This window comes from Mauremys reevesii, linkage group 25, assembly GCF_016161935.1.
Source record: "Mauremys reevesii isolate NIE-2019 linkage group 25, ASM1616193v1, whole genome shotgun sequence".
Classification (NCBI taxonomy): Eukaryota; Metazoa; Chordata; order Testudines; family Geoemydidae; genus Mauremys; species Mauremys reevesii.
This window is the reverse complement of record NC_052647.1, coordinates 17,116,558-17,128,933: the sequence shown is the minus strand read 5'-3', so window position 1 is coordinate 17,128,933 and position 12,376 is coordinate 17,116,558. Positions and strand designations below refer to the sequence as shown.

The following is a 12,376-nucleotide window of genomic DNA, read 5'->3' as shown; positions in this document are numbered from 1 at the left end:
TTCGCCCGCCCCCCAAGGCCAGCCGGATCCCCCAAGGCACCGACCTACCGGTGGCATTCCCAGCATGCTCGTTGCCCGGCGCCAGCCCGTACCCATGGTGACTGCCCATCAGGTTGGCCTGGTGGCACATGGGGAAGTCGTTCAGCCCTGAAAAGAAGGGGGGGTCGTTAGTCCTGGGCAGCCCCCGCCCCCACCTCCCAGGGCTTGGTGCTGGGGGCGGGGCAGGGGATGGACGGACGGAGGGTGGGACCGGTAAAGGGGCACAGAGGGGCGGGGGACGGAGGGAGGACCAGTAAAGGGGCGCAGAGGGCGGGGATGGAGGGTGGGACCAGTTAAGGGGCGCAGAGGGGCGGGGATGGAGGGTGGGACCGGTAAAGGGGCACAGAGGGGCGGGGGACGGCGGGTGGCACCGGTAAAGGGGCGCAGAGGGGGCGGGGGCCGGCGGGTGGGACCGGTAAAGGGCGCAGAGGGGCGGGGGCGGCGGGTGGGACCAGTAAAGGGCGCAGAGGGGCGGGGATGGAGGTGGCACCGGTAAAGGCGCAGAGGCGGGGGACGGAGGTGGGACCGGTAAAGGGGCACAGAGGGGTTGGGGATGGAGGTTGGCACCGGTAAAGGGGCACAGAGGGGCGGGGACAGAGGCTGGCACCGGTAAAGGGGCGCAGAGGGCGGGGACGGAGGGTGGGACCGTAAAGGGCGCAGAGGGCGGGGTGTGGCGGGTGGCACCGGTAAAGGGCGCAGAGGGGCGGGGATGGCGGGTGGGACCGGTAAAGGGCGCAGAGGGGCGGGGGCGGAGGTGGCACCGGTAAAGGGGCACAGAGGCGGGGCGCGGCTGGTCCCGCAGCCCTGTGCGGATGCTCCGGGGCGCAGGGGCCGCGCGGCCGGGACTCACCATCTGCCAGGCCGGGGCCGGGCGCGTGCCGGGGGCGCAGGTAGCAATGCTCCATGTAGCCGCTCCGGGGCGGGTTCCTGGGGTTGAACATGCTCCGTCAGGCCCCGGGGGCACTCAGGGGCACATCCGCTCCGGGCGGGGGGGGAGCCGCCGACCCCCCGGGGGGGCAGGCCTGGGGGAGAGGAGGGCGGGCGTTGGTACCCTGCCGGGTAGCCATGGCCCCTGGCCTGCCCCGTGTGGCCCAGTCCTGCCCAGCCCCCCAGGTCAGCCCCTGGCACCCGCTCCCCACTGGCAGCCACACGCTGTTCCCGCAACACCCCCTGTCTCCAGCAGAGGGAGCCATGGCTGCAGAGCCCTGGGCTGCCCATCCCCACGGCCTCTGGCCCCAGCAGAGGGTGCCCAGCCCTCCCCCCCACGGCCTGGGCCCCCTCACCCCTCGTCTGCACCCCAACCCGGTAGCCCCCTCCTCCCAGGCAAGGGCTGAGCCTCCATCGCGGGATCTTGGGGGGACCAGCCCAGCCCTGGGACCAGGTGCCAACGGGGGGGGGGGGGCAGCACCCCAGCAGGACCAGGACAGTGGGTCTGGTGGGGGGGACCGTCCTCTCCTCCCCGCCCCATCTCCAACAAGGTGACTTCCCCCCCCGCCCCGGGGTTAACCCCCCGTCTCTCTCCTCCCTCCATCTGCCCCTGGCTGTTCTCAGATGCTCCAGGGCCGGGGGCTCCCCCGAAGGCAGGACCCCCTTGTGGGTCTGTGCCAGGCCTGCCCGCCAATCCTGCACGGGGCCGGTGTCTCGCCACCAGCCCTGGCACCAGGCCAAGCCCTGAGCCCCCCCTTCCCCGCAGACTGACAGGGCCTGGTCGGCGGGGCCAGGGGGGCTGGTCACACCGGCTGAGGCAGGCACCGTGGGGGGGATGGGGAAGGGTTTTGGGGGGACACATCCCCCCTCCCTGTCTCAGTCCCCCCACGGCTCAGCCAGGTGCCCCATCCCAGCTGTGGCCCCACAGGCCACCACAGTCGACCCCCCAGCACCAGCCTGACCCCGAGCCACCCATGGATGGAAGTGACGCGGCCCCTCCATGCTGCGCCCCCAGCCTGGGGGCTCTGGCAGGAGGAGGTGTGGAAAATGTCCCCCCTCCCCCCGGCCCCACCAGTCTCTTACAGGGCCCATCCCTCTGTCTCATGGCAGCCCCCGCGCCCCTTCCAGCGATGCCAGAGTCCCACGCAGCCCCACACCCGGCCCCTCGGCCGGACTGAGCTCCCCTGCTGCCCGCTGCCCTCCTGCAATCAGCACAGGCCAAGCCGAGAGACAGATCCACCCACACGGATACGCACCCACACACGCATCAACCCCACAACCCAGTAACATGCAGAGTATACTCACAACACACACGCAGGACGAGCAGGCAGGGAAACACAAACACACACGGTGCAATGCACGACTGCGCGCCCTGCCCGTTGAACGCTGCGACCAGAGACCAGACGACCCGACACGCACTGACAAAGGCACCCGCCCACCCACGGGGCGGCTCAGCCTTGTGCTGAAGGTTTCGGAGTCTGATTCACGTGCCCCCTGCTCTGCTCGGGTGCATGGAAAGGGGGGGGGGGTTGCAGAGATGGGGGAGGGCCAATGGGGAGGCCAGCTCGGCGGCCGTACCCACAGTCTGCTGCACCCCCTCCCCATCTCCCACCTCTGCACGCCCTCTGCTAACCCTCCTTCGGCCCATGCACTGGTGCTGAGCTCCAGAGCTCGGCACAGAGCGGATCGGCTCCCTGTGGCATGTGGCCGTGGTGCTGGGCCCGGCACAGTGAGGATCAGCTCCCCGTGGTGCATGGCCATGATGCCGGGCCCAGCAACGTCCAGATCGGCTCCCTGTGGCGCGTGGCCGTGGTGCCGGGCCCAGCAACGTCCAGATCGGCTCCCTGTGGCGGGTGGCCGTGGTGCCAGGCCCGGCACAGTGAGGATCAGCTCCCCGTGGTGCGTGGCCATGATGCCGGGCCCAGCAACGTCCAGATCGGCTCCCTGTGGCGGGTGGCCGTGGTGCCAGGCCCGGCACAGTGCGGATCAGCTCCCCGTGGTGCGTGGCCATGATGCCGGGCCCAGCAACGTCCAGATCGGCTCCCTGTGGTGCGTGGCCGTGGTGCCAGGCCTGGCAAGGTCTGGATCGTCTCCCCATGGTGCGTGGTGCCAGGCCCGGCACAGTGTGGATCAGCTCCCTGTGGCGCATGGCCGTAGTGCCGGGCTTGGCACAGTGCGGATCAGCTCCTCGTGGCACGTGGCCATGGTGTGTCAAGGTCCCGATCGGCTCCCCGTGGTGTGTGGCTGTGGTGCTGGTCCCGGCACAGTCTGGATCGGCTCCCCGTGGTGCGTGGCCGTGGTGCCGGGCCCAGATCGTCTCCCCGTGGCGTGTGGCCATGGAGCCAGGCCTGGTGTAGCCAGATGAGCTCCCCACGGTGCTAGGCCTGGCACGGTCCAGATGGGATCCCACTGGCACCTGGCCGTGGTGCCAGGCCCACGATGCCCAGGGAGGCAAAGCCACACTGTGGCCGGTTCCCCCACAACCACCCGGGCGCTGACTTCCGGGCATGCGAGGCCTGGTCTGAAAGTGCCGAGCCACTGGCAGGAATCCAGCTGGGCTGCTCCCCCTCAAACCTGGCTCCTCGGCCCCGCGGGCTTTACAGGACGTCTGTAAGAACCTGCCCCCCTCGCCGGGGAGAGCCGGGGCGCAAGGGAAGAGCCAGGGGTGAGATAAAACCAGGGGAGCAGGCCCGGGACGCCCCCCAGCGCAGGGCCGCAGGCCCCAGCCGGGCGAGGGAGATGCCTGCGGTGGCGCAGTGCAGCGAGCCAGGCCGCCCCGGGGGCTGCAGGCTCCGGGTCCCGCGCCCGGCCCCGCGTTCCTGCTTTCCCAGCCAGCCCGGGGCCGGCCGGCGAGGTGGGTGTTCTGGGCGTTTGTTATGACTTGGAAGCCGATAATGGCCGAGCTCCTGGCCAGCCCGCTCCCAGGCCTGCTCGGGCTGCGGGGGGGTTGTTTTGACATCGCGCAGAGCGGGGTTTGCTTTGGGGCCGGGCCAGGCGGTGGCACAGCGAGGCGTGTGCTCCGGCCCCAGTGCCCTCCCCTCCCCGAGTGCCAAGGCTGCAGCACGGGTCAGTTACCAGCCATTTCTGCTGACGGGCGAGTGCCCACGGGACATGTCCTGGGCAGCTGCTCCAGGGCGGGGTGTGTGTGTGTGTGTGTCTCTCCTCCACCCGAGCACAGCGAGACCTCCCCAGCCTGGCCTCCATGTTCCCCCCGAATCCTCGTCATGCGCCAGATTGGACCTCACACCCTAGAGGGGAATCTCCCATCCGGTGCGAGCTGTGCAGGGGCTAGGACACATGGCTCGGCCTACAATGGAATCCCCAAGCACGAGGGCAGAGGTGCCCCCCCCACGACGGACCCTCTGGCACCCGGCTGTGACCGCAGGGCGAGCACGTCTGCCCAGCAGGGCCCTGCTGCCCCCAACAGGCTGGCGGGTGGATCCTACATGGTTTCCGCGACCCCCGTTGCACGAGCGTGGGGCAGATGAGCCGGCCAAGCACAGGTTGGGGAGGGGGGCCCAGGGCCTGACCCTGCCTGGCTCAGCGCCAGCAGCTGCTCTGACCCGCTGGTCTGGGCCATGAGCCAAGCTGGGTAAATTCCCCCCTCCCCAGCCCCAGGCCCACTGTGCGCCCCCCCTCCCCCAGACGCCTTCTCCCCTCGTACGTGTGTGGGGCAAATCGTCTGTTTATCCTCCCCTGGCCGGGGCATTCGCAGGGTCCCAGGCCGAGCGTTTCAAGTGCGTCCAAAAAACGTCTGGGGCCGCCCTCCTGGCCGGGGCAGACAGATGTGGGTGTGTGCGGGGTGGGGGGGCTGGGGAAGCAGGCGGGGGGATGGGAAGGGGACTTTGCAGCTGGCAGCCAGCTGGTGACGGGACAGAGCAACTTCTCTGCTGCACAAGAACCGAGTCTGTTTGATTGGGGGGGGGGGGTAGGATTTTTTCACCCCCCCGATCTCTTCCCCACACCCCATTAGTCAGCATCAGACATTGTGGGGGGGGATGGGACCGTCTGGGTCAGGGGTCCCCAACCTGTTTTGTCTGGCGGGCACCAGACGACCCACGGACGACCATTGCGGCGGACGAGCACCCACCGAAATTCCGCCGGCAAGCGGCAGAATCCAGAGGCGTCGCCGCCGAAATACTGCTGAAAATCGGCAGCATTTCGGCAGCTGCTCGTCCGCCGGCCAGGACGCGGGTGCACTTAAGACGCCCCAGCGGGCGCCATGGTGCCCGCGGGCACCGCGTTGGGGACCCCGGTCTGGGTCGTTGCAAAATAAAATGAGCAAAAGAGGCCATTTGTGGGGCCTCCAGACAGCCTGAGTGCCCGCTGGGTGCCACCCCCAACGCAGAGCGCCCCCGCTGGGCGCCACCCCCAACGCAGAGCGCCCCTGCTGGGTGCCCCCTCCAGAGCAGAGCGCCCCCGCTGGGTGCCCCCTCCAGAGCAGAGCGCCTGCTGGGTGCCACCCCCAACGCAGCGCGCCCCCGCTGGGTGCCCCCTGCAGGCAGAGTGCCCCAGAGTGCCCGCTTGGCGCTCCTGAGACAGCACCCCCCCACCTTGGCCCCCAGGCAGAGCAGCTCCCACCATGTCCGCTGGGCACCCCCCCCATATCCCATTCCCCACCTCCCCGAGCTCGCCAAGCCCTCGCCCTGGGGCCAGATCCGAACTCACATCCTTGAGGCAAAAAGCTCCATCCCTCTCCTGAGCCTCAGCCCCAGCCACTCGGGATCGTGGGGAGCCCCCGGCCGATCCCCACCAGGCCTCAGGACCAGCCCCCCGCCCCATGGGGTGAGGGCAGCCCCGACCCCCCTGCTCCCACCCAAGTTGCAAGCAGCGCGTCTGACGTGTGGCTTTGGTAATTAAAAACAATCCAACTACATCAAACGCCTCACCAAGAACGGCCCCCAACCCCACCCGGGCCACAGCCCCCAGGCACCACTGGCAGGGCTGTATGGCCCACAGAGCTGCCAGGCTCATGTACGCAAGGGTGGGAGGGGAAACTGAGGCAGAGCTGGGATGCGATTCCAGGTCTCCCGAATCCCAGTTCAGTGTCTGACTCAGCAGCTGCTTCTCTCTGCTTCCTAGCTATTAGTGGCTGAAGACACACAGGCAGGGCGAGGTGCCAGCACACGCATGTGCACACACATGTAAACATACAAACATGTGCACACTCACACACAAACACGCGTGTGCACACAGGCTCAGGCACACATGCACACACACATGCACAGATCGGGACCATTCATGACCATTTCCAAAGGGGGGAAACTGAGGCACAGTGGGGCTCGCTCTTCCCCGGCGGGGCGAGCACCCCGTGGCCCGGCACTGGGCAGCCCCTTCCCCGTGGCTGGCCCACCCGGGTGCGGGGCCCTGCCTGGGAGTGGAGCGGGAGCCAGGGCTGAGCTGGGCCGCGACAGGCCGCGAAATGAGAACAAGCTGGAGTGTGGGGGCGGCGGGGGGGGGGGCTGTCTGTGTGTGGCATTCAGCATCGGCGCCCTCAGCTCCTTCCAGCCTCTCCCTGGAGAGGGGGGGGCTCACCCCCAAAGGGGGGGGCAGGGCCCCGCGGCCCGCTGGGAAGAAGAAGGGTTTGGTTTGCAATGGGGAGGGGGGGCGGATTCTCACGCCTCAGTTCCCCCTTTGAGAGCTCGTCTGGGGGCTTTGTCTGCGTGTCACCGGGGAAGAATGGGGTGGGGGGAGGGCAGGGGTGTGAAACCAGATGGGGAGTGGAAGAAGAGGGGGCTGCTGGGGGCATGAAAGGTTTTGGGGGGGGGCAAAGGCAGGAGGCTGGGGGCAGGGACCATGGGGGTGATATGCACAGAGATGGGGCACATGACAAGGCCGGGGGGGCACGAAATGAGAAGGGGGGGCGGTAAAGCAGGAGGGAGGAATAGCAGCATTTCCCTGAGGGAGAGATTCGGGGGGTGGCTGGGGCAGAGAAAGGGGCGCACTCCCCTCCCCACCAGCTGGAGGAGCTGCCCAATGAGGGGGGGGGGGAACGAGGCTCTGGGATGCTGGGAGCCTGGGGAAGTCCCCCTGCCCCCCCCACTCTCAAAAGTTTGTCTAGTAATTGAGTCGATCGCTGCTCCACCCCCTCTGCTTCCCCATCCAGCCCCCGCCCGGCCCGGCCCGGCCCGTGTGTGTGTGTGGGGGGGCTAAGACCCACAGCTGGTGGCCGTGGGTCCCATCCCGCTGGGCAGCTAAGGGCCCCGGGGTATGAACCCCCCCCCGAGCCCTAACCCCCGCTGTGCACCCAGCTCCTGCCACTCGGGGTGGCTTTCCCACAGAGCCAGGACACCCCTTCCCTCGCTGGGATCCATGGCTACGTGCCGCCCCACCATGGCCCCGCACCATACATAGGGGGCAGCCCCTGGCATTGCACTGAGCCCCTGAAACGGCCACATGAGCGGGGAGGCAGCAGGAGAGCTGGGGATAGAACCCAGGAGTCCTGACCTCCAGCCCCACACCCCCCGCTTTAACCCACTCGACTCTGCCCCTCTCCCACAGCAGAACCCAGGAGTCCTGTGAGCTCCAGCCCTGCACCCCCCGCTTTAACCCACTCGACCCTGCCCCTCTCCCGGAGCAGAACCCAGGAGTCCTGACCCCCAACCTGGAGTCCCCCCGTCGCAATCCCCATTCCCAGCGTTCAGAGTCAGAAGGGCCCCTGGGATTATCTCCGGCCGGACAAGCTGCCCCACACCCTGGCCCGCGGCGCGTCCCGTCCCCGGGCAGGGCAGAGCCCCGGGCAGGGCACCGGGATTTGTGCCAGAGGCTGGCTGGAGAGAGGTTGCCCTGAAGTGGCGCGAGGGGCCCTGCCCACCGGATGCCCAAGGCTCTTGTAATGTTCAGTGCCCCCCAGCGAGGCTTCCAGCCCTTCCTATGGGGCACCATCTCCCCCCGCCCCGCCATCGAATGCTCCCCCTCTCCCACCCCCGTTTATCACTGCTCGGGGCAGGTCTGTGGAGGCGCCTACGCGGCCGTCATTGCATGAGCACCTGACAACACCCCATTGTACAGATGGGGACACTGAGGCACGGAGCCTCTCCCAAGGCACAGGGTAGAGCAGGGAGGAGGACTGGGGTCTAGCCCCCCCCCCCACTGGGCCAGCCTTCCCTCTCCAGCCCCATGGCCACATCTGTGCCTGGGAGGGGGGGGCGTTCTGGGCTGGAGGGGAGATGCTGATGTTATGTCTCTGGCTGCCCCCCCCCATGACTCCCCCCCAGCTGCCCCCTCGCTGGCTCCAGGTCAAGGCTTGCGTGCTGAGTGCATCCCATCAGCCTGAGTCATCCCCCCCCACGCCCCCACTGCCTCCAGCTGCAGAGCCCCTCGGATCCGCGCGTAGCGCCAGGGCACTGCTGTGCTGGGGGGCCAGGGACCCAGAGCTGGGGAGGAGGGGGCCCCACGGCCTGAGGGGGGGTGCGGCGCGGGCACCCCGCTGTGCCAGGTGGAACGGGGGGCTCGGCACCGGCAGTGGGACCGGGGCACGGCCAAGCGGGGGTGCCAGGGGGCACAGCCAGGCTGGGGGGCTGTGACGAGGGAAGGGGGAAGCAGCTGGGGGAGGAGCCCCGAGGCCAGGCCGAGGGTCACATTTCCTAGCTGCCTGCTCTGTCGCCAGGCCTCGGAGCCGCCCATTGTGCCACCCACCCGCCGTGCCAGGCTGCCAGTGGAGCTCAGGGGCTGGGTGCCCTTCCTGGAGGCCTGGCTGCTGCCCAGTTCCTGGTCTCACGAGGCTGGGAGCCCCTGGGATGGTGGCTGGGGGCGTGACAGGCTGGGGATGGGCACCCGCGTGCTGCAGCCAGGGGGCGCTCCCCTGGGGTTGGGGGGCAGGGGAAGGGCCCTGTCCAGTCTCTGGTCCCCAGGCCGGCAGCGCCGACCACACTCTGCCAGGGGATCAGGGCACACGAGGGGCGGGGAGGGGGGACGGGCGCTGGGGAAGGGAGTTGTGGGATAAACAGATGACAGGAAGGACGTGGGGGGGGATTTCCCCCCCACACACACACAATCAGGGGGCTTGGATGGGATCAGATGAGCCCTCCCCCCATCAAGCACTTTCCGGTGAGCGCCCAGATACCAGGGGGATGGGCACGGCATGCGAGCCAGGAGGGCAGCCTGGCTCCCTCCCTCCGAGTGCCCTGCTACAACCTGCTGCCCCTTCCCCGTCCCGGCTGCGTCGGCCCTGCCCAGGATCTCAGCGCTTGGGACCATGGCTCCATCCTGCACCAGGAACATCTGGGAAATACCCGAGCCCCGGCCCCACGGACCCCCTGCAGCCCTAATGGGCACTGCCAGCCTCCCCAGCCCATGCTTGGGTACCCCAGGGAGCGTGGGGCACAGAGACGCAGGGAGGTGCCAGCCCTGCCCCCGGGGCCCCATCACAAAGGAGGTTTCCGTGCTGTGCCAGGTGCTGCATGGACACAGAGGGCACGACGGGCCCTGCCTCACCAAAACAGAACGACTACCCTCCTGACACAGGTGGGGAAACTGAGGCACGTGGGGTGCCCAAAGTGGCAGAGTCAGGCTTAGAACTCAGGTCCCCCAACGCAACCCCCGATGGCCTCAGCAGAGTGGCAGGGGCGGGCGACGGGGCACCCCTCTGCCGTGGCAGCTGCCGCCCTGAGGCGTGAGGTCCGTCCGCGTGACAGCGAGCTCGGGTACATGTGCATGAGCTGCCATCACCCCCCGGGTCGCTGCAGTCTCGGCAGCCCCTCAGTCTCCTCTGGACCCTCCCTCTCCCGCTGCTGCCGCGCCCCACGGTTCCCACCACAACCAGGAGGGCGAGGAACGCTGAGTGGCCGGGGAGGCACCGTCCCGAATCGCTGGCGCTCACTGCAACGACTTCAGTTCTATTATTGTAGGGTCTCTCACTAGCGCTGGGGCTGTGTGCACCCTGGTTTGTTACTGTAGGGTCTCTCACTAGCGCTGGGGCTGTGTGCACCCTGGTTTGTTACTGTAGGGTCTCTCACTAGCGCTGGGGCTGTGTGCACCCTGGTTTGTTACTGTAGGGTCTCTCACTAGCGCTGGGGCTGTGTGCACCCTGGTTTGTTACTGTAGGGTCTCTCACTAATGCTGGGGCTGTGTGCACCCTGGTTTGTTACTGTAGGGTCTCTCACTAATGCTGGGGCTGTGTGCACATTATTACCCAGCAGCTGGTACCAGCGGCCCACGTTAAACCAGCAGCAGGGTGCCTGTTGCACTGGTGAGATACGGGCGCCGCATTGGTGAGAAGTGGGCGTCGCACTGGTGAGATATGGGCATCACACTGGTGAGATACGGGCGCCGCACTGGTGAGATATGGGCGTCGCACTGATGAGTTATGGCGCGGGCGCCGCACTGGTGAGATATGGGCGCCGCACTGGTGAGATACGGGTGCTGCACTGGTGAGATACGGGCATCGCACTGGTGAGAAGTGGGCGCCGCACTGGTGAGACACGGGCGCCGCACTGGTGAGATACGGGCATCGCACTGGTGAGAAGTGGGCGCCGCACTGGTGAGACACGGGCATTGCACTGGTGAGAAGTGGGCGCCGCACTGGTGAGATGCAGGCGTCGCACTGGTGAGATACGGGCGTTGCACTGGTGAGATACGGGCGCCGCACTGGTGAGATACGGGCGCCGCACTGGTGAGATACGGGCGCCGCACTGGTGAGACACGGGCGCCACACTGGTGAGATACGGGCGTTGCACTAGTGAGATACACGTGCCACACTGGTGAGACGCGGGCGCCGCACTGGTGAGAAGTGGGCGCCGCACTGGTGAGATACGGGCGTTGCACTGGTGAGACACGGGCGCCGCACTGGTGAGACACGGGCGCCGCACTGGTGAGATACGGGCTTTGCACTGGTGAGATACGGGCGCCGCACTGGTGAGATACGGGCGTTGCACTGGTGAGAAGTGGGCGCCGCACTGGTGAGAAGTGGGCGCCACACTGGTGAGATACGGGTGCCGCACTGGTGAGATACGGGCGTTGCACTGGTGAGATACGGGCGCCGCACTGGTGAGATACGGGCGTTGCACTGGTGAGATACAGGCGTTGCACTGGTGAGACACGGGCGCCGCACCATATAATACTTTAAGCCAGTAATTAGCCTCTGGCTCAGCCGGCGTCACCCAGCGCGGCCTGGGAACAGCCATTGTTGCGACTCCTGTTCTAACGTGCACCAGCGTCCAGCTCAACCCGAGCACCTTCTGCACAGCCCAGGGCCCCCCGCCCCCCCCCCCCGCTGGGCTGGCCCAGGGGCCTTGCAGAGATTGCTGGGGGGGGGGGCGTTCAAAGCCTGCTCTTCCCCTCCCCCGGTGCAGGGAGGGCTGTGAACTCCCCTTCCAGCGTCTTCTCCAGCCCCCCCCCGCACCCCTCCTCTGCTTCCCCCTCTCCCTACACCCCTCCTCTGGGCCCCGCCCCCAAACGGCACTTTTCGAAAGCAGATGGGGAGTTTCCATGGCGACGCTGAGTGATAGGCAGAGGGCATTCCTGAGGGGGGGTGCAGGGGGGGCTGCAGACAAGCCGAGATCCCAGCTGGGCTGCAGGCATTGCTGGGGGTGGGGGTGCAGCTACCCAGGCCTGGCTGTGCCCGCGGGCGCTTCCGGGGCAGTGGGGGGACGTGCCCACCCGGAGCTTCACCGATGCACCAGGGCCCTGGTCAGGGCACAGCTGCTGCCTTCAGTCCTCTACCGAATGAATCCCCGTTAGCGGCGCCGGCTCCCACCAGGCATGAATGACTGAGCGCCAGCAGGGGGCAGTGTGCACGGCGGGTGTGTCAGTGCCCGGTACCGGACGGCGTCCGAGTCGGTTGCTGCCAATGAGGCTGGATGGCTTGGCCTGCCTCGGCCCGGGCACCGCCCCGCCCAGCGCGTTGCGTCACCGGGTCGGGGATTGCGCCGCGTTCGCATTGCACGGCGCGGTGCCGCCCGACAGCAGAACACACGGCCTGGCCTGGTTCCATTGCCCTGCCCTGCCCTGCCCTGCCCGCCGGGGTTCGCTCGGCCTCGGACGCTGGGTCTCCGCCGCATTGCACGGCCTGGCCTGGCTCCATTGCCCTGCCCTGCCCTGCCCTGCCCGCCGGGGTTCGCTCGGCCTCGGACGCTGGGTCTCCGCCGCATTGCACGGCCTGGCCTGGCTCCATTGCCCTGCCCTGCCCTGCCCGCCGGGGTTCGCTCGGCCTCGGACGCTGGGTCTCCACCGCATTGCACGGCCTGGCCTGGCTCCATTGCCCTGCCCTGCCCTGCCCGCCGGGGCTCGCTCGGCCTTGGACGCTGGGTCTCCGCCGCATTGCACAGCCTGGCCTGGCTCCATTGCCCTGCCCTGCCCTGCCCGCCGGGGTTCGCTCGGCCTTGGACGCTGGGTCTCCACCGCATTGCACGGCCTGGCCTGGCTCCATTGCCCTGCCCTGCCCTGCCCTGCCCGCCGGGGTTCGCTCGGA

The 12,376-nt window shown here is 68.3% G+C and overlaps 1 protein-coding gene across 1 annotated transcript in view; it reads right to left on the bottom strand.

The window, feature by feature from the left end:
• Positions 1–12,376, bottom strand: part of GLI1 (GLI family zinc finger 1) — a 37,243-nt gene that overhangs the window by 11,275 nt on the left and 13,592 nt on the right. The window contains exons 3-4 of the mRNA XM_039513650.1: positions 890–1,061; positions 49–147 (exon numbers count right to left, since the gene is read on the bottom strand). Of these exons, the coding sequence (XP_039369584.1) occupies positions 49–147; positions 890–980 (190 nt within the window). The 5' untranslated portion in view covers positions 981–1,061. The remainder of the gene's footprint in view (positions 1–48; positions 148–889; positions 1,062–12,376) is intronic.